The sequence below is a fragment of the Littorina saxatilis genome, linkage group LG2, assembly GCF_037325665.1.
Source record: "Littorina saxatilis isolate snail1 linkage group LG2, US_GU_Lsax_2.0, whole genome shotgun sequence".
Lineage (NCBI taxonomy): Eukaryota > Metazoa > Mollusca > Gastropoda > Littorinimorpha > Littorinidae > Littorina > Littorina saxatilis.
The window spans coordinates 87299753-87320654 of NC_090246.1; the positions used below are offsets into that span (position 1 = coordinate 87299753).

At 41.4% G+C, this 20902-nt stretch overlaps 1 protein-coding gene across 1 annotated transcript in view; it reads left to right on the forward strand.

The window, feature by feature from the left end:
- The first annotated feature begins 983 nt into the window (after positions 1–983).
- The window catches only part of LOC138960035 (eukaryotic translation initiation factor 3 subunit B-like), a 29165-nt gene continuing 9246 nt past the window's right edge, over positions 984–20902 (forward strand). Inside the window, exons 1-12 of the mRNA XM_070331757.1 lie at positions 984–1152; positions 8903–9095; positions 9962–10139; positions 11394–11519; positions 11892–12049; positions 14597–14728; positions 16722–16788; positions 17603–17649; positions 18193–18433; positions 18990–19062; positions 19464–19586; positions 20756–20834. Coding sequence (XP_070187858.1) covers positions 1002–1152; positions 8903–9095; positions 9962–10139; positions 11394–11519; positions 11892–12049; positions 14597–14728; positions 16722–16788; positions 17603–17649; positions 18193–18433; positions 18990–19062; positions 19464–19586; positions 20756–20834 — 1568 coding nt within the window. The 5' untranslated portion in view covers positions 984–1001. The remainder of the gene's footprint in view (positions 1153–8902; positions 9096–9961; positions 10140–11393; positions 11520–11891; positions 12050–14596; positions 14729–16721; positions 16789–17602; positions 17650–18192; positions 18434–18989; positions 19063–19463; positions 19587–20755; positions 20835–20902) is intronic.

A 20902-nucleotide genomic window follows, 5' to 3' on the forward strand; every position in this document is an offset into this window, starting at 1 on the left:
CGGTTGACTGAGGAGGAAAGGGCAGCCTTCTTAGCTGCAGTGTCGGCTAGATCATTTCCTCTTAGGTTAGTATGCGAGAGAATCCATATTAGGTCTAGGGCCGTGCCCTGTAAGATTACTTGATGGCATAAAAATAAAATTTCTTGTTGCATATTTGATCTGTTTTTTGTCCCATTTTCTAGGGCTTCTAGGGAAGATTTGGAATCTGTACAGATTACCACTCCTGCGCGTGAGGCTGGCATATCGTTAATAAATGAAACTGCCATAAAGATAGCATATAGTTCTGCTGAGAAAATTGAAATGCCTTTATTAAATTTTTACTTTTCGATTTTTAATTCTGGGATTACAAAGGCACAGCCCACTCTGCCGTCTGGCAGCTTCGACCCGTCTGTGTATACTTTTAAAAAGTGGCTATATTTCTTGTTTATTGTTTCTTTTGCCAGTGTGGCCAAATACAACAGGTGATCGGTTTTTTTGAGATTATATTTACTTTTGGAGATGATGTTGGGGGGGTTCTAATAACCACGGCGGGTATATTGGGGCCGAGATAGGTTCAATGTCTTTTATCTGCTTGTTTATGTTGTCGAGGAGATTTTCTGCATAATGTTTAATTGGAAGGGCTTTCTCATGGAGTTGAGGGGTATAACGATTGTTGAAGGTTTTCGTTTTATAATAACTTTCTTTCACGTGTTCCGTGACGTTATTGTAGGTTTGACGTGACACTGACAGGACTGACTGCAAAAGAAAAAGACGAAGGACACGAGGGCAAGCAAACTCATTTGTTTTGGGGAATCATAAAACAGGGGGAGGTAAGGCCCGGAAGATAAGAGTTACGGAACTTGTTTGCAATCGTCACTACGCTGTGCATTGATCGGTGTCGGAATGTCAGCACGGTCTTCAGACACGGAGGGTTCCAAGGGACATAACCAACTCCCAAACCACCGGAAATTTGTTTGTATCTGAATGGTGCGTGCGCAGCCGTACTTCGCCGGTGCGAGACCATGCGGATAGCTAGCAAGATGGCGGCAGGAACAGAAGGCAAGCGATCGCGTAAAAGCGAATCACAGAACGAAGATGAAGACGAGATGGAAATGGAAGAAGAACCTGACTTCAGCGACCCCGATGATTTTGTTGACGATGTCACTGATGAAGGTAATGCTCATGTCATTCGAGTGTATTCGTTTCTTTGTGGCACTGTTGCACACAATATGCTCCCTTCGCTGACCTGTTCGTCACTTACTTGTACTTACTTACTTGTAGTTGTGCGACGTTGTAGCTTTTTAGAAAACCTGTTCGCCGATCTTGGTATGAAAATAAGCTGCTGTGCGTGGGCTCTAGCATAGGCAGCGTGGGATGTATATATATATATATCTTAGTAGAGTTCCTGTACGTGTCTAGTTTTGACTTGAAAGTTGAAGGCGTTGACGGTGTCAACGAATGAGATATATGCAGGATGGCACCATTTGTGCCAGATGAAGAGCAGTTTTCTCAAGTAGAATCTGGTGTTAAGTGATACTCAACACATATTTCAGGATGTAACCGTCTTTTGCTCTTGTTTGTTACTTTCTAGTGAAAATATCTCGGCAAATTTGCCGCCATCTGTAGGCATGTCCGATGTCGTCATTGCCGACTGTCAGTCGGCGCATATTGTAACATTATCACAACCTGTCTACCGAAAAAGGGGGTTGGGGGAGGAGGGAAAGGGAGATGAGGGAGAAAAATAAGTTTGGGAAGTGATGGACACAAGAACATGTGTCAGATTTATACATATTTTTACAATCATAAAAACGTGCAGTATCAGTTATCACTATCAGTATCACTAATTTTGACCCACAACAGAGAACTGGAAGATACCGAGGGGGGGGGGGGGGGGGGGGGCGGCGGTGGCGGCGGAATGATCCTCCCTCATAGCAGTAGTCCCTACTTTGATCTCGCGTCTTGAAGTTTCATGTTTAACTATGATAGAATACTACTGGAATTGAAAACAATTTTGACTTTGAGCTAGCTGAGAAAAGTTGATTTTATAACGAAGTGGATTCGCGGCGTGTTGTGCAGAGTTGCGATTTACAACGCGCGGCGCTACGAGGAGCGCTGCGATTCACGACGCGCGATGTATTCTGCTGATACATTTCCTTCACAATCGCAAAGTTTACAACAGCTACATCTATCTGATCTATTTGAGAAACGAAAAACAGAGCTCCATTCTCTCTCTTTCAACTGAATTCACCATATATCGCTGCGCCGATGTAAAAACGTGCCTACCTCTGCTGAACAATCCTTCTCATTGCGGTCAATGCGCATCCGCCAATCTTGGACTTACAAAATGCGACCCTTTGACCGATCGAACCATGGGTTAGGGTTCGGGTTAGGGTTAGGATTCGGGTTAGGGTTAGGGTTATGTTGTTCACGACCTGATTAATCTCCCCATGTTAGCGCATGCGCATTGACCGCAATGAGAAGGATTGTTCAGTTCGTGACTTGAATACTTGGCAGTCATATCACTACATGTCATTGCAATGGCTTCTACTATATGGAAAGGAGCTGAGTTTTTAAACTGGGATGACGTTTTTAAACAATTATCCGAGTACAGTGCCGCAGAACTGTTAATCGGTGTCATACCAGTTAACACTTCAGCAGCCATTTTGGAATTCGCGCATGCGCAGATCGTTTTTTCAGTGGGTTTTTTTCTGGTTGATTTGAACGCGTATATTCAGTCTGCAGAAAGTGCAATTTTGTTGTCTTGCAGCCCTGAAGTTGCTTTTGAGTGTCCAAAGAAAGAGTGTAAAATGTTGCTGATAATCATGCATGTACAAAAATAAAGCGCGTCAACAATCTGCGCTGGTGAGAGCAATAGCCGCGCTCTGGGAATCGCTGCGCTGCACAACGTGCCGTGCTCTGTGAATCGCTTGCCATTTTATAATTTGTACGGGTTTGGTTCAACATAATATCAAAAATTAAGCCATTGTGGTAGCAATCACTCTAATCAGGGAGTGAAACAGTTACTGATTTTGGCTGATGATGTTTCGTTGAATTAAGACAATGAATTTTATGGAGCTATGACATTGTGGTAGAGTAGTACTAGTAGGAGTGAAAGTTGAAATGACCTAGGCCATAAAGAAGAATGCAACATAAGAGTATGGGTTATACTTGTACACATTCCACATCATCTGGATACGGATGAAACACTGTAAAATCATTCCTTCTGAAATTCCAGTTTACCAGTGTCGTGCACAACATCCCGACTCTGTAGTTCAATATATAAGACATAGTTTGTTAGCTTATTTACAACTAGATGATTACCCGCTTCGCCGGGAAGAAGTAGAGCCGAATACCCGGCCGTCGCCGGGGACCCGGCTTTGCCGGGTGTACGCCGGCGCACGAAGGAAGGGAGATCTAAAAATAGTAACGTGCAGTGACCTTCTAAATATAAACGTACAAACGGGAATATCGATTGACGCCAGCGCACGAAGGAAGGGAGATCTAAAAATAGTAACGTGCAGTGAAAAACGAAAATCGGTTCAGCGCTGCGCGCTGAGAGCACGTGTTGAAATATCTCATCGATGAGGTTGTGTCCGGGGTCTCTGTCAATAAGCCCACCAAATTTGAAGCAGATCCATCGAGAACTTTGGCCGTGCATGGCGATCAATCACACACACACACACACACACACACAGACACAAGTCGTATATATACATAGAAGGTAAACATTTGAGTCAGTGGGAAGGTCCTCTGGTGTTTAGGGATTACACAGAGCCTCAAACAAAAACTCTGCATAGTTCCAGAGATTCAGACATTTTTGTGAGGCTCTGGGTTGTCCATAAGCTAGGAAGCACAGTGAAGGTAAAATATGCACATATATATATATATATATATATATATATATATATATATATATATATATATATGGTTCATTCTCAAAAATGGTGGTCCAAAGTGTTACATACAATTTACAAAGTAAAAAATAAAGTGTCAAGAAATACAAAATAATTGTTTTTACTATGAAGTCTATTTGCTATACATAATAATACAAAAATTAGACAAAAAGAGTAATTGGTTGCTGAATAAGAGACGTTTTATTACTTTTAAAGTGTTGTATTTACGTGATGAATGTTGTAACATGGAAACCAAATTCCAACTTTAAACCACCTAAGCCTTCAATCCTTTGTGCATTTTTTATCAGTTCTGCAGTATTTTTGTGTTCTACCCAACACATTCTAGTTATGAAAGGTAAGGACTTCAACTAATATTGGTAAAAAAATGACATTTGGAACAAAACTAAGGTGAATGTCGCAACACAGAAACGAAATGCTTGAACCACTTTCGGTTCCTGTGCGACAGACATGAATCTGCACTGTTTGGCCTTTCCTGCCGGCAAAACCCGTCTGACCCAAAATAACTACACAAAACACAATTCGTCAGAGTTTGCTGTATTTGTTGAAAGTTCCTGTTGCGTTCAGATTACCCATTTTAAGTACTTGATGAATGTCGAACATCGACGATCAGAGGATACGAAAACTTCTTGGCTGCTTTGTTCCGCTAAACTTCGCGTTTTGAGAGACTGTTTGCACTCGATATCCTTCCGACACTACATTGTCGCCATCCGCGGTGTGTAAGTTTGTGACAAAGCTTTGCAGGCTCGACAATTAAGTAACAAGAGGCGAAGCCTTCAACTTCAAGGCTCACGTAAGAAATAGACAAACAGTAACACAAACTGAATCACTCCGTCACACATACACACCCACACACACAGTAAGCTTAGGTGACACTGTGCAAGAAAGAGAGACACTAGATCTAGATCTGTCTGTCTGCATGTAGCCTACTTACAGGGACACGACTGCCAAATAGTCTCGGCCCGCTCAAAATAACAATGACCGAGACCACACACACCACGCGAGAGAGAAAGACTACAGGGAGGCATGCCGTCATGATGCATTAATTGACGTCAAACACTTTTGACCGTGACGTAATCTTATGCGAGCTTTATCCATAGTCTTGGATAACCACTCACACATAGACTCGGAAATGTTAAAGTTTCTACCACAGACATATACCAGGCATGGGAATTGTCCGCCGAATGGCGGATTTCCGCCGAATTATTTTTTTTGTTCCGCCGAAAATGCAAAAGTGTCCGCCGAAAAAATAAAGGGGGGAGGCAAAGAAAAAAAAAGCACCGGTTACTTTGGCCTTTGCGCAAAAGCCCGCGAAAACTTTCCGTACTTTCTTTACGCACTGCTACCGCCCGCCTCAGTTATTGAACTATTATGTTTGAAAGTAAACAAGATTGCACAGATTGTGTTACAAGTTACATTTTCCTGTTTGTCTCAACAGATAACATTTTTTTTGAAATTTAAACCATATGTGCACATCCTAGATACTGGGTCACAACTATGGGACATGGACACCAGGAAAAAAAGTAGGACTGAATTGAGTGAAATACTCTTTTTTAAGTGCAAAAGACATGCCTGTATCTTTTTCTGTCAAAGAGAGGACCTTTCATATCGGGGTTTCTTTAGAAATGACAATTAGACACATGCAGTACGCTCTATGTCGTGGGTTACATGGTTTCCACTTTAGGCTTCAATATCCCACAGGAAAGAACTTTAGCTCAGTTATTGCATGTGGCATGTGGACAACATTGATAAATAAATATGCAAACATGAAAGTTTGAAATTACAAGTTTCCATAAGTTAACTAGATCGAAGTAGAAAGTGGAAACCGTAACCCACGCAATTTCCAGGTGCAAAAGTTTTTCTTGTAGGTCAAATGTAGCAACTAGCCTTTTGGGCACCCTTTTGGGTTTTAATACATGATAGAAAGATTTAAGTGAGCAAAAAGTTTTCGATCTGTGCTCACTGGGTTTATGTGTATAGAGATAATACTGTCGTGAGTTACATGGAAACCATAGTTTGTAATGTCTTTTATTTCCAAAGAAAAGAACTAAAACTTGATTATTGCAATTTGCATGTGGACAACATTGATAAATAAATATGCAAACATGAAAGTTTGAAATTACAAGTTTCCATAAGTTAACTAGATCGAAGTAGAAAGTGGAAACCGTAACCCACGCAATGTCCAGGCGCAAAAGTTTTTTTTGTAGGTCAAATGTAGCAACTAGCGTTTTGGGCACCCTTTTGGGTTTTAATACATGATAGAAAGATTTAAGTGAGCAAAAAGTTTTCGATCTGTGCTCACTGGGTTTATGTGTATAGAGATAATACTGTCGTGAGTTTCATGGAAACCATAGTTCGTAATGTCTTTTATTTCCAAAGAAAAGAACTAAAACTTGATTATTGCATGTGGACTACATAGATAAATAACTATGCATACATGAAAGTTTGAAATTTTCAAGTTTCCATAAGCGACAATCCTAAGTGAGAGAATTAATCGATTGTCGATCGTGCGTTGTAGAAGAATCGAAAATTTCATAATGGCGCCGATCATGTGCTGCTCAAACTTTGCACCAGATCAAGCTTTAATCAGCAAAATATCGCAAAATTCGTCGATGAATATATGCTACAATTGTCAAAAAAGATTTTACAGGTCTCAAACAGTGAAGATACAGCGTGGTCTGTCGTGAGTTACGTCTCAAAAACCGGAAACGAATACGATTGGGTGGATAAATTCTCATTGTCTATTCACATGACCGGGTCAAACGTCATGAATGGAACTTTCGACGGTGTTCCCGCGATCTCACAACGCGTGTGTGATAGGCAATGCGGGATTTGTCGTCTGCTGTGGCCATGCTTTCGTGGGTTACAGATGGAAACGAAACAAGGGTGGGGTACATTCAAGCGCGATTATAAGCTGAAATAAATTTGTTTCCTACCGTAGTGCTGTGTTTTGAAAACCTAAATGTTGTTGAAATAAATAAATAATGACTTTGAATAACTTTGAGGTTTCCTTTGTTCAGCAGATCGCATTTTTTGATGAAGTTGAAACCGGAAACGACGGTAACCCACGATTACGTGTTTTCTTTGCCGATCAAACTCCCAGAAGAAGAAAAATAGATGTAATTCTTGAGTGTGTATGTCGAGAATAATCCTTCAGCTGACCCATAAACATCACAATAAAATTCACAGAGCTTTATTCTCCATTATGTACAGCTGCAACACAGACTGGTGTATTTTTGTCCCAGTTTTAGGTGCTGTTTTGGGGGCATTTTGGCTAAAAATTAAATCGTTTAAAACCCACAGCAATGTTTGGAAACCCAAACTTGGTTGTTACAGTAAGTCAAATCCATCCCCTTTGACATCAAAGCATCCCCTTTGTCATCCATTGCTCAGAGATATTGTGACAGTCATTTTAAGTTGACAACCCATAGTATTTCCCAGTATCTAGGACGTGCACATATATAATACATGTAAGCAAAATTTGGTACATTTTTGTACTAAAAACTCTGATTCTAAAAACAGAATTTAATGGCAAACTTGGAGCTCAGATGACACCAGATTGCACCATCTGGGTTCTTTGGAGAAAAAAAATTTCCGGGGGGGCATGCCCCCGGACCCCCCTAGTAAGGCTAGGCGCTTCGCGCCGTCGACTTGACGCTTTGCGTCTTCAGTTATAAATTTTCCGCCTTTTTTACTATTTTCAATTCCCATGCCTGATACACACGCACACACACACACGCACAAACGCACAGACAGACAAAGTTACGATCGCATAGGCTACACTTACGTGAGCCAAAAACCATCTTCAGTCGTAACGTAGGTCAGGAAACGACGCCATGAGTTTCAGCAAATGATATGATTCTGGTGTTTTCTGTGAATATTTGGCTGTGATTCAAAGGACTATTTTCTTGTTCGAACTTCCTGTGCGCCAAAGAGCTAAAAATAGCCGTGATGTGGCAAAGTCATGGATCACATTGCTGTCCGATGTTCGCACATCGAGTCCGGATACGATGCGTTACGACATTCATAATTTTTTGTTCAAAGCCCGTAACTTCAAATTCAGCGTGAGTTTTTGCAAAGATGTGTTGCTACGTCCAAGACTGAACTCCTGACTGTCGATTGCAGTAATTTGTTGGTGTTTGCATTAGCCATGAGACTGAACATATTGTTGATCACGAAAGTCGTGTAACGCTTCGGCGATCCGGAAACGGCCGAACTTTGCAATTGAAAAGCACACAAAAACAACACCAACGTATAGAATCCATTTTTATTGACATACAACAATGCTTTAATGTCTCAGGAATAGATTCAGATGAAAAAAGTCGTGGTAGAAATAATTTTTGAGTCACTTGAGAAAAAGTGACTCTATGTAATCGGTCAGTGTTAGTCTGTCCGGCCGGCCGTCCGTAGACACCACCTTAACGTTGGACTTTTCTCGGAAACTATCAAAGCGATCGGGCTCATATTTTGTTTAGTCATGACCTCCAATGACCTCTACACTTTAACGATGGTTTCGTTGACCTTTGACCTTTTTCAAGGTCACAGGTCAGCGTCAAAGGAAAAATTAGACATTTTATATCTTTGACAAAGTTCATCGGATGTGATTGAAACTTTGTAGGATTATTCTTTACATCAAAGTATTTACATCTGTAGCCTTTTACGAACGTTATCAGAAAAACAAGGGAGATAACTAGCCTTTTCTGTTCGGCAACACACAACTTAACGTTGGGCTTTTCTCGGAAACTATAAAAGTGACCGGGCTCAAATTTTATGTGAACGTGACTCATTGTGTTGTGAATAGCAATTTCTTCCTGTCCATCTGATGCCTCATATAATATTCAGAACTGCGAAAGTGACTCGATCGAGCGTTTGCTCTTCTTGTAATTTACTTTTTCATGATTTCAAATGTGTCACCCCTACTCACTCTCACTGGACCTCCATTACTGAGAATGACTCATATATATATGTCTTCCTCTGAATCCTGCTTATTTTTAATCTTTTTTTCTCTTCAGAACTATTGGGTGACCTGTTGAAGAAAAAGCCAAAGGCAACAGACGGAATTGACAACGTGATAGTTGTTGACAACATCCCTGAAGTTGGTCCGGAGCGACTCGAGAAGCTGAAGAATGTCGTTAAGAAGTTGTATTCCAAATTCGGCAAGGTCGTCAATGACTTCTACCCCATGGATGGAGACAAAACTAAAGGGTAGGGTGTTGTTGTTTTTGCAGTTTGAGTATGGAAAGAGGAGGAGAATATGTTTTTACATTGTCCAAATGTGTAGAATTCTTGTGTCAGAATATAGCAGATTGTACACATTTTATTGCAGCATTTTAACATGTTCTGGGGGAGGTGTGCATATCCCCGAACCCTTCTATAGGATGGTTTTGTTGAGTCACTTGAGAAAAAGTGACTCTATGTAATCGGTCAGTGTTAGTCTGTCCGGCCGGCCGTCCGTAGACACCACCTTAACGTTGGACTTTTCTCGGAAACTATCAAAGCGATCGGGCTCATATTTTGTTTAGTCGTGACCTCCAATGACCTCTACACTTTAACGATGGTTTCGTTGACCTTTGACCTTTTTCAAGGTCACAGGTCAGCGTCAAAGGAAAAATTAGACATTTTATATCTTTGACAAAGTTCATCGGATGTGATTGAAACTTTGTAGGATTATTCTTTACATCAAAGTATTTACATCTGTAGCCTTTTACGAACGTTATCAGAAAAACAAGGGAGATAACTAGCCTTTTCTGTTCGGCAACACACAACTTAACGTTGGGCTTTTCTCGGAAACTATAAAAGTGACCGGGCTCAAATTTTATGTGAACGTGACTCATTGTGTTGTGAATAGCAATTTCTTCCTGTCCATCTGATGCCTCATATAATATTCAGAACTGCGAAAGTGACTCGATCGAGCGTTTGCTCGTCTTGTTTATTTTTGTTCTCAGGAGAGTCTCACCCCTGTAAGGTGTGAGTGGCATGCGTTAATTTGAACAAAATTAAAAAAAATGATCTCATGCCTGCTTTACCTTTCAGTGAAATTTGAGACTGACTTTGATGTGTTCATGTTACAGGTACATGTTTCTGGAGTTTTCATCACCACTGCATGCCCAGGAGGCTGTGAAAATGACCAATGGCTACAAGCTTGATAAACAGCACACTTTCGCTGTCAACCTTTTCTCTGACTTTGAACGCTTCAAAAATATACCAGAGACTTGGGAGGAACCAGAGATCAAGCCATATGAGGACAAGGTATGGTAACTTGTTGCAGCAGAAAGCAACTTCAGCCCTTGTCTATTGTTCCTCAACTCTTAACATCCTGTACTGTTTTCCCTATACTGATCCTTCAGTCCCGTAAGAATATGAAAAAAAGAGCCAAAACATGGTTATTTTTTTCAAAATGCTGTAACTTTAGTATTTTTCAACAGATTGTTATACAATTTGAGGATATGATGGACAGATATTTGACGTGCACAAGAGATGTTCAGTGTTGAATATCAATAATTTTTGCCTGTGTAATTTGAACATCAGTCCACTCCTCATCAGAATCAACATTGTCATCATTGCTTGACGAACTTAGTGACACATTGCATTCACCATCACTGAGATCGCTAGAATGCACAGAGGAGACAGAAATATCACTCTGATCGTCGATGCCCAAACCTAAGTCCCTCTCTCTCACCAATTCATTGACTGGGTGGCCGAGTGGTAACGCACTTGCGCTCGGAATCGAGAGGTTGCGTGTTCGACCCTGGGTCGGGCCGCTATTTTCTCCCCCCTTTCCTAACCTAGGTGGTGGGTTCAAGTGCTAGTCTTTCGGATGAGACGAAAAACCGAGGTCCCTTCGTGTACACTATATTGGGGTGTGCACGTTAAAGATCCCACGATTGACAAAAGGGTCTTTCCTGGCAAAATTGTATAGGCATAGATAAAAATGTCCATCAAATACCCGTGTGACTTGGAATAAAGGCCGCAAAAGGTGAACATTCGCCTAACAGGCTTGAGGTTTGCTGGTCGATGTGAATGCGTGATATATTGTGTAAAAAATTCCATCTCACACGGCATAAACGCGCTTTGAACTACGGATAAGGCGCTATATAAATAAAGAGAATTATTATTATTATTATTATTATAAGTTCACTAAAAGCGGAATGACTGTCAGAGTTGTTACCTGCCATGATGGCGGCCACATGTTACAAAAAAAAACATTGTTGAAAATCGATCCAGAATGACAGAAACTGTTGTTGTTGTAGTTTTGCATGCACTGGAATTCAGCCTTCATAGAGTGATAGATCACTAGCGATTCATGTATGTGACAAGCAGGGGACTGTTGATAGATGTTAATAGTTTCATTCCTGTGGCAGTTGGCACAAAGCCTGGTAATTCCACTTTTTTTGCCTTCTAGGTGTGTGTGTGGTGTTTTGTTTTGTTTATGACAGACAGATGGGAGGACTATTGTTAGTGAGCTGAAGAGTGTGCATTATTTGAACTATTCTTCATTTCCAGGGCAATTTACGCGGTTGGCTTCTAAACAAGGACTGCTACGACCAGTTCAGTGTGATCTATGATGCTGGGGAGAAGACTGCCATCTTCCAGAACTCACAAGAGCCGACAAAAGTAGAGGAGAGGGCTGTAAGTATGCAACGGCACACATTTTGTCCAGCTGTTTTTGTCTAGCAAGTTTACGGTATGTTGGCTGGTTCAATCTGTTCATGCCATGCTGTTGACGGCTAGTCTAAGTTTTGCCATTGGCATGACTGGGAGCCATTGGTTTGCCAGAGGAATCAAGTTGATATTCCTCTTGCATACAATGGCGTATCTTTAGCTGTAGGGTTGTCCGTTTATATTGAAATGTGTTTCATGATTAAAGATGATTATGCGCATGATCATGACTTCGAGAAAGTAAGCACAAATACCAGAAATGTTGAGGGAGGTAGCTGTCTGTTCTACTTTCCTGTGTATTGTGTTTCTTCTCATATGCTATAATTCAGATTGGTGTTACAGAGATGGACAGAGACGTATGTACGGTGGTCACCTCAGGGAACGTACCTGGCCACGTTTCACCAGAAGGGTATTGCGCTGTGGGGCGGAGAGAAGTTTGTACAGATGGCGAGATTTAGTCACCCCGGTGTTCAACTCATTGATTTCTCCCCCTGTGAAAGGTTTGTTCTTTTACCTCTCTGTACTGTTTCATATTCGTGAACTTGCGCAAACAGTGAAACATGCGAATAGTTGGTTCTGAGAAGATCAGGGGCTTGTGAGGGATTGTCATTGATTGAAGGAGGTCAGGTGCATTCAGCACGCACGCACACACACACACATGCATCCATGGTGTTAGGTCTGATGCTGCTCACCTGATCATTTCCTATAAGAATTATGTTCCCTTTTGTTTGAGTTAAAATGGAAAATTACATACCATGCTTACAAGATTTGCAACTGGACCCATTCTGAAGTTTATAGTTTGTGTAATACAGTGGAACCACGCCTCCCCCGTTCTGAAGTTTATAGTTTGTGTAATACAGTGGAACCACGCCTCCCCCATTCTGAAGTTTATAGTTTGTGTAATACAGTGGAACCACGCCTCCCCCGTTCTGAAGTTTATAGTTTGTGTAATACAGTGGAACCACGCCTCCCCCATTCTGAAGTTTATAGTTTGTGTAATACAGTGGAACCACGCCTCCCCCATTCTGAAGTTTATAGTTTGTGTAATACAGTGGAACCACGCCTCCCCCGTTCTGAAGTTTATAGTTTGTGTAATACAGTGGAACCACGCCTCCCCCATTCTGAAGTTTATAGTTTGTGTAATACAGTGGAACCACGCCTCCCCCATTCTGAAGTTTATAGTTTGTGTAATACAGTGGAACCACACCTCCCCCATTGTGAAGTTTATAGTTTGTGTAATACAGTGGAATCACGCCTCCCCCATTGTGAAGTTTATTGTTTGTGTAATACAGTGGAATCACGCCTCCCCCATTGTGAAGTTTATAGTTTGTGTAATACAGTGGAATCACGCCTCCCCCATTGTGAAGTTTATAGTTTGTGTAATACAGTGGAATCACGCCTCCCCCATTGTGAAGTTTATAGTTTGTGTAATACAGTGGAACCACGCCTCCCCCATTGTGAAGTTTATAGTTTGTGTAATACAGTGGAACCACACCTCCCCCATTCTGAAGTTTATAGTTTGTGTAATACAGTGGAACCACGCCTCCCCCATTCTGAAGTTTATAGTTTGTGTAATACAGTGGAACCACGCCTCCCCCATTCTGATGTTTATAGTTTGTGTAATACAGTGGAACCACGCCTCCCCCATTCTGAAGTTTATAGTTTGTGTAATACAGTGGAACCACGCCTCCCCCATTCTGAAGTTTATAGTTTGTGTAATACAGTGGAACCACGCCTCCCCCATTCTGAAGTTTATAATTATAGTTTGTGTAATACAGTGGAACCACACCTCCCCCATTCTGAAGTTTATAATTATAGTTAGTGTAATACAGTGGAACCACGCCTCCCCCATTCTGAAGTTTATAGTTTGTGTAATACAGTGGAACCACGCCTCCCCCATTCTGAAGTTTATAGTTTGTGTAATACAGTGGAACCACGCCTCCCCCATTGTGAAGTTTATAGTTTGTGTAATACAGTGGAACCACGCCTCCCCCATTCTGAAGTTTATAGTTTGTGTAATACAGTGGAACCACGCCTCCCCCATTCTGAAGTTTATAGTTTGTGTAATACAGTGGAACCACGCCTCCCCCGTTCTGAAGTTTATAGTTTCTGTAATACAGTGGAACCACACCTCCCCCATTGTGAAGTTTATAGTTTGTGTAATACAGTGGAATCACGCCTCCCCCATTGTGAAGTTTATTGTTTGTGTAATACAGTGGAATCACGCCTCCCCCATTCTGAAGTTTATAGTTTGTGTAATACAGTGGAACCACGCCTCCCCCATTCTGAAGTTTATAGTTTGTGTAATACAGTGGAACCACGCCTCCCCCATTGTGAAGTTTATAGTTTGTGTAATACAGTGGAACCACGCCTCCCCCATTCTGAAGTTTATAGTTAGTGTAATACAGTGGAACCACGCCTCCCCCATTCTGAAGTTTATAGTTAGTGTAATACAGTGGAACCACGCCTCCCCCATTCTGAAGTTTATAGTTTGTGTAATACAGTGGAACCACGCCTCCCCCATTCTGAAGTTTATAGTTTGTGTAATACAGTGGAACCACGCCTCCCCCATTCTGAAGTTTATAATTTGTGTAATACAGTTGAACCACGCCTCCCCCATTGTGAAGTTTATAGTTTGTGTAATACAGTGGAACCACGCCTCCCCAATTCTGAAGTTTATAGTTTGTGTAATACAGTGGAACCACGCCTCCCCCGTTCTGAAGTTTATAGTTTGTGTAATACAGTGGAACCACGCCTCCCCCATTGTGAAGTTTATAGTTTGTGTAATACAGTGGAACCACGCCTCCCCCATTTTCAGATCCCCAATTTAAAAACTCCCTCCTTTTTAAGACATTTTTTTCAGACTTTCTGCTTATAACCCCTATAAGATTACCCCCATTTTACGACTCCCTCCTTTTTAAGACCTGATTTTCTCAGATTTTTGGAGGACTTTAAATGGGGGGTTTCATTTAACAAACTTACCGTATAACCATAAGGCATTCATTTGTTATGTTTGCAAGTATTAACCGCTGAATGACTGGTTTCAGGTATCTGGTGACGTTCAGTCCACTGACAGACAACCGAGAGGACCCCCAGGCCATCATCATCTGGGACGTTCGCACGGGGCAGAAGAAAAGAGGCTTCCACTGTGAGAGTCAGACCACCTGGCCCATCTTCAAGTGAGTATGAGCCAGGCATGGGAATTGTCCGCCGAAAGGCAAATTTCCGCCGAATTTATTTTTTAGTCTGCCGAAAAAGCAAAAGTGTCCGCCGATAAAAACAATAGGGAAGGCCAAAATGGTTCTGAAAACGGAATTAAATGGCAAACTTGGAGCTCAGATGACACCAAATTGCACAATTTGGGTTCTTCGGAGAAAAAAAATGTCCGGGGGAGGGCATGGCCCCGGCGGACCCCCCAAGGAAGGTTAGGCGCTTGCACATTTTCAGCCTTTTGTACTTTTTTCAATTCCCATGCCTGATGAGCTGTGGACATTCTTGTAGCTATAATAATAATAATAATAATAACGGGCATTTATAAAGCGCCTTATCAAAAGTTCAAAGCGCGGGACAACAATACATGTATACAAAAATCATACAATCACTGTCAGATTCAAACAACACATCATGCACATCTCACATCCCCAGACTCTATACTAAGGAACTATCCGTAGTGTTGTTGGAACAAGTGAGTTTTCAAATTGGACTTAAAAGATGAAATGGATGGAGAGTGACGTAATTGAAAGGGGAGTGAATTCCATAACTGAGGTCCATAATACGAAAACGTGCGGAAGCCATGAGCCTTGCGTTTAAAGCGACCTTGACAGAGAAGTCGAGCATCATCAGAAGAACGAAGGGTGCGAGAGGGAGTGTAGAGAGAGACCAGTTCAGAAAGATAGGCAGGTGCCGATTCAGAGATGATATTGTAGCAGAAGCAGGCAGCTTTATACCTTTATAAGGGATAAGATTTGATACAGCCCTCATGGGGCAACCCCTTACCTCCAGCACAGTCATCCTGTCTCCTTTACACTTTTTATGAGATTTAAACTGAACATTCTAATGGAGCAAGGCTTGCTTTCATTTGCTCAAGCTATGTTGTCTCTCGGCACATTAGAGAGAAAGTTATTTCATTAGATAAATGTATGGTACTTGTAGTTGTAAAGAATAAACTGTGACAAAAGAGTAACAGTGTCTGCTGTACGTTTTTTTTTTATGTCAGGATGCGTCCAAAAGGAGCATGAAATACGGTAATACCTAATTTGAGCATGCATTTACATTACATTCACTCTGAGCACTAACGGTATGATTGTAAGAAGAATCAGGACAGAAGTAACCAGTGTCTCATATTAGAATAATAACGATAAGTATGCGTGTGTTACCATTGCTTCTTTGCATTCACATTTGTATTTTTTCACTTTGCCGTCTTTAGTGTCGTGGTTTTTGTAGCCTATGCGATGCTAACTTTTGTCTGTCTGTGCGTGCGTGTGTGATAGAAACTTTAACATTTGACTGAACGCCGAAATACTAATTTTACCGGGTTATTATCCAAGCAACAGCTTCAAAGTATTGAAGCAATGATCAACATTTCGTTGGCACGTATGTAGATAAAGTGTGTATCTAAAGAAAACGGGTGGTGGTGGGTTTTGGGGGGGTAAAAACAGGTGACTGATTTGTGTTGTGTATGTAGATCAGGTCAGGGGTCAAGGTTAGGTCAGATCGCGTGAAGGATTGTGGTATAGATTCACTTCTCAGTTCTAACCGAGCTGCATTCGCCGATTCGGGGGAGACGATTTCACATTGTTCGGTTTCGTAGCGGCTCCAGAAAAAATAGATAAAGAAGATACCAAAAGAGATTTCCTACAGGTTGATCTGCACAGAGTGTTTTTAGTGTCTGCGCGAGGAAGCGCTGTCGAAAGGGCAGTGTCGATCTCAGTGGCAGTCGTGTCCCCGTAACTCGTAAGTAGGCTACAGACAGACAGATCTAGATCTAGCGTCTCCCACTCTTGCACCGTGTCTATGCTTACTGTGTGTGTGTATGTGTGACGGAGTGATTTAGTTTGTGTTACTGTTTGTCGATTTCTTACGGGAGCCTTGAAGGCTTCGCCTCTTGTTGTGTTTTAAATTGACTTCTTAGTATGAAATAGGTTCAATAATGTGCCGTGGTTGGTTTTGCAGATGGAGTCCAGATGGATTGTACTTTGCTAGGATGAATCCAGATGCCATTAGTGTCTATGAAACGCCGGTATGTATTAGCTTTCTTTATTGTTGATAGAAAAGAAATACGGTAGGAAAATGGTGTATTTCTTTACTATGTGTCTCTTTTTACGTTCCTCATATCAATTTCAGGCTAATTTAAATGTTATCTTTGGTAAGCCTTTGATAAATACGGTGGTAAGCCTTTTATAAATAAGGTGGTACAGTATGCCATTTATAAATACAGGGTTCGTACGCTCCTTGAATCTCCTTGAATCCCCTTGAATTTTCAACCCCCCTTTTCAAGGACCTTGAATCTCCTTGAATTTGGAGAAAATGGTCATTCTTGTGTTTAACCTCCTTGAATCTCCTTGAATTCTGAAGTGCAGGCACGAAAAAAAATGTTAATATTAAAGTTTTTCAGCAAAATGAAGCAACTTGACATTTTTGTTCGTTGCTGGAACGGGCAGCAAGTCCAAACGGAATACTACGCTTCCAAATTTCTTGGACATGCTTATGCAACCACTCTGATTGATTCTCTGGAGCCTGCCATGGTGGAGCTGGGATACCGGAAATACTCCTTGAAAACTCCTTGAATACTCCTTGAATTTCACTGTCAGGTGTCTGTATGAACCCTGTAAATACAGCTGCACGACAGGCAATAGCAGTTGATAGTTTCTTGAACCATTTCTGAAGGCTAATTTCAAGTCAGGCAGAGGAAAATGTTTAATATGTTCAGTGTCCTTCCACCTTGCTGCTAATTATTTTCTGCTGCCTTTGACTTGATATGCACCTATGTCAATGTTTTTTGTGTGTGTGGAAGCTTTCTGGTAATTTATCTGACATTGATTTTTCTGTTGCAGTCTTTCGGTCTCCTGGACAAGAAGAGTTTGAAGATTACTTCTATAAAGTAAGTTTGTGTTCCTTGGTTTGACTGAACCTGTGTTGGACTTATAACATCTGAACCAATCAATCAATCAATATGAGGCTTATATCGCGCGTATTCCGTGGGTACAGTTCTAAGCGCAGGGATTTTTTTATTTTTTAAATTTTTTTATTTTATGCAATTTATATCGCGCACATATTCAAGGCGCAGGGATTTATTTAATGCCAAAGAACAGTAGTTTGGGTGCTTCATTTTAGGTATGGAAGTTTCTGTAGGGTTACTAAAAAGCCGTTGAAACAGGATTTTTTTCTTTATTTGATAACAAATCTAATTTTGTAGAATCGCATTTAAACAATAGAGAGCTCCCATGTTAAAAGCAGGAGCAGAGTCATTGGTTTATTGAAGGATGATAACTATGTTGTAACTGTCCAAAAATGAATTCAGTCCAGATCTGTTTCTCAGCTTGTTGTGTATGTTAAATGGATGAATTCGGTCCAGATCAGTTTTTCAGCTGCTTAGTTTACCAGAGTTGCATTCTCACACGAGTCTACCTGCCGTTTGTTTCAGAGACTTTAGCTGGTCTCCCACGGACAACATGATAGCGTACTGGGTACCTGAGGAGTCGAACACACCTGCACGTGTGACCTTGATCGAGATCCCCAGTCGGAAAGAGCTGTGTGTGCGCAACCTGTTCAACGTGGCGGACGCCAAGATGCACTGGCAGAAGAGTGGCGACCACCTGTGTGTCAAGGTCGACCGCTACTCCAAGGCCAAGAAGATGGAGGAGAAGGATCAGTTGAAGTACAGTGTAAGTTGACGTAAATTGGTTGATTTGAAGATGAAAGTCGCTTGTTCATTTCAATGCTTGTTATTCTCTAAGGTGCCATGAGATTAATTTTGCATAACTGTCAATCTATTACACATGTCGTAATCATTTGGAGAGCTTACTTCCCTTTGTTAATCGGATTATATGTTGACTTAGTTTTGTGGTGCAGAGACAATCTATATGCTGCTGTTATGGTGTGACAGTGAGTTTTGCCTTGTTCTTTGCTTACCTTGCTGTTTCTTCTTTCTGTTTGCCATTATGAAGTGTCTTGAACACTAACAGAAGAGTAGTTGTGATTTTGGTCTGAGGGAAACTGGCTTGTGTTATGGTAGTTTTGATCCTGTGCAGTTTTTGTGTCAAGTTATGCACAAATTCTGTTTAGTTTTTATTGTCGATTTCTATTTTGTTGTACATAATTTTTTTTTTCGGACTGAAATATATAAGTAATTAAGACAGAACTGGACCATCAATAAAGCAGGTAGCTGCTCATTCTTCTTGATTTCAAACGATACTGATCTGTCGTTTTGTGCATTTACAGGGAATCTACTTCAACTTTGAGCTGTTCCGCATCAGAGAAAAGCAGATCCCTGTGGACAAAGTGGAGACAAAAGGTACATCCTCTTTAGGTTGCATTCTGTATTTTCTGAGAAGAGAAGTTGTTCTGGGCCCTGTGAAATAATGAGCCTTTGGCTGGCTTCTCTTGTGTAAGCAATGATCTTTCAAAGCTGATGTGTAGGGATTTGAACTAACTCTTGAAAACCATTCACATGTACATTATATACATGTTACAAAGGCTATCACCCTAAACAGTGGCGGAGGTTGACTAAGCGTGGCTTCTGCTAATGCTACTATGAGGACTAAGATTTATGTCTTTCTTTTGTTATAATACTCTGGTGACAGAGGCCGGTGCAAGGCAGGTAAGATTCGTGATGTGAAATAAAGAGCAGAAAACATGGTTATTGTGCCAATTTGCAGTAGATTCAGAGATACATATTTATTGTGTTTGTAACAGAACAAGTGCTGGCCTTTGCCTGGGAGCCAGTCAACAACAAGTTTGCCTTCATCCATGGAGAGAACCCGCGCATTGGCGTCTCTTTCTATGCCATTCAGCCCAAGGGAAAAGTGGAGCACCTCAGTAAGTAGCCGGATAGATTCTTTGCTTTTAAAGGGGTGAAGTGGGCATAAAGACTACTGTCTTTTGTCATGTCAAGAGCTATACGATTGAGGTTAGGGGGTTGTAATTATGTGAAGGCACACCAGGAATACCTTAAAATAAATGATTTGAGTGCTCTGTTATTCAGATTTGAAACAATGCACTTTGTCTTCACTATCCATATTGCTTTGAGTCAGCGTTGTGTGGTGGTCAGCTCGCGACTATCAGCTCGCTGAAGCTGGGTCCATTTTGCAGCTGTGTTTCAAAATCCGGCCATTATGCATTTTGCATGTGTTCGGAACTATGTTCGAGTCTTCTTACAAGCATTCAGTTGAGCTCTCTGTTTCCTTCCCTTTTTCTTCTGCGAGGGCTAACTTTTATTTTAACTCCACACCGTATGAAAATTGCTTCGTTTTAGGCATGGCTGCTGTTGATTCAGTGAATAATAGGGAGAATCAATCAATCAATATGAGGCTTATATCGCGCGTATTCCGTGGATTTATTTATTTATTTATTTTTTTTATTTTATATTTTTGCAATGTATATCGCGCACATATTCAAGGCGCAGGGATTTATTTATGCCGTGTGAGATGGAATTTTTTACACAATACATCACGCATTCACATCGGCCAGCAGATCGCAGCCATTTCGGCGCATATCCTACTTTTCACGGCCTATTATTCCAAGTCACACGGGTATTTTGGTGGACATTTTTATCTATGCCTATACAATTTTGCCAGGAAAGACCCTTTTGTCAATCGTGGGATCTTTAACGTGCACACCCCAATGTAGTGTACACGAAGGGACCTCGGTTTTTCGTCTCATCCGAAAGACAAGCACTTGAACCCACCACCCAGGTTAGGAAAGGGGGGAGAAAATTGCTAACGCCATGACCCAGGGTCAAACTCGCAACCTCTCGCTTCCGAGCGCAAGTGCGTTACCACTCGGCCACCCAGTCCGAGAATATTGTCAATGACAACTATTTGTTAAAATCTTTTGGCCACTGATAAGCCGCTACAATAAAGCTGGAACCAAACAAAAGTTATGATCATTTCTTGGTATTGGTGGCTCTGACAAATGTTCAGGCCAAGTCTTGATACTGCGTATGCACTCGTGTGTATAGTACTACATCATATTTTGTGTGTGTGCAGAAACGTTTGACAAGCGTGTGGCCAACCACCTGTTCTGGAGCCCCAACGGTCAGTTCATTGTGCTGGCTGGTCTCAGAAGGTAAGCTGTCATGTCATCAGAAGAAATGAATGGATAGGATACACATCTGTTCTTCCACGATTTACATT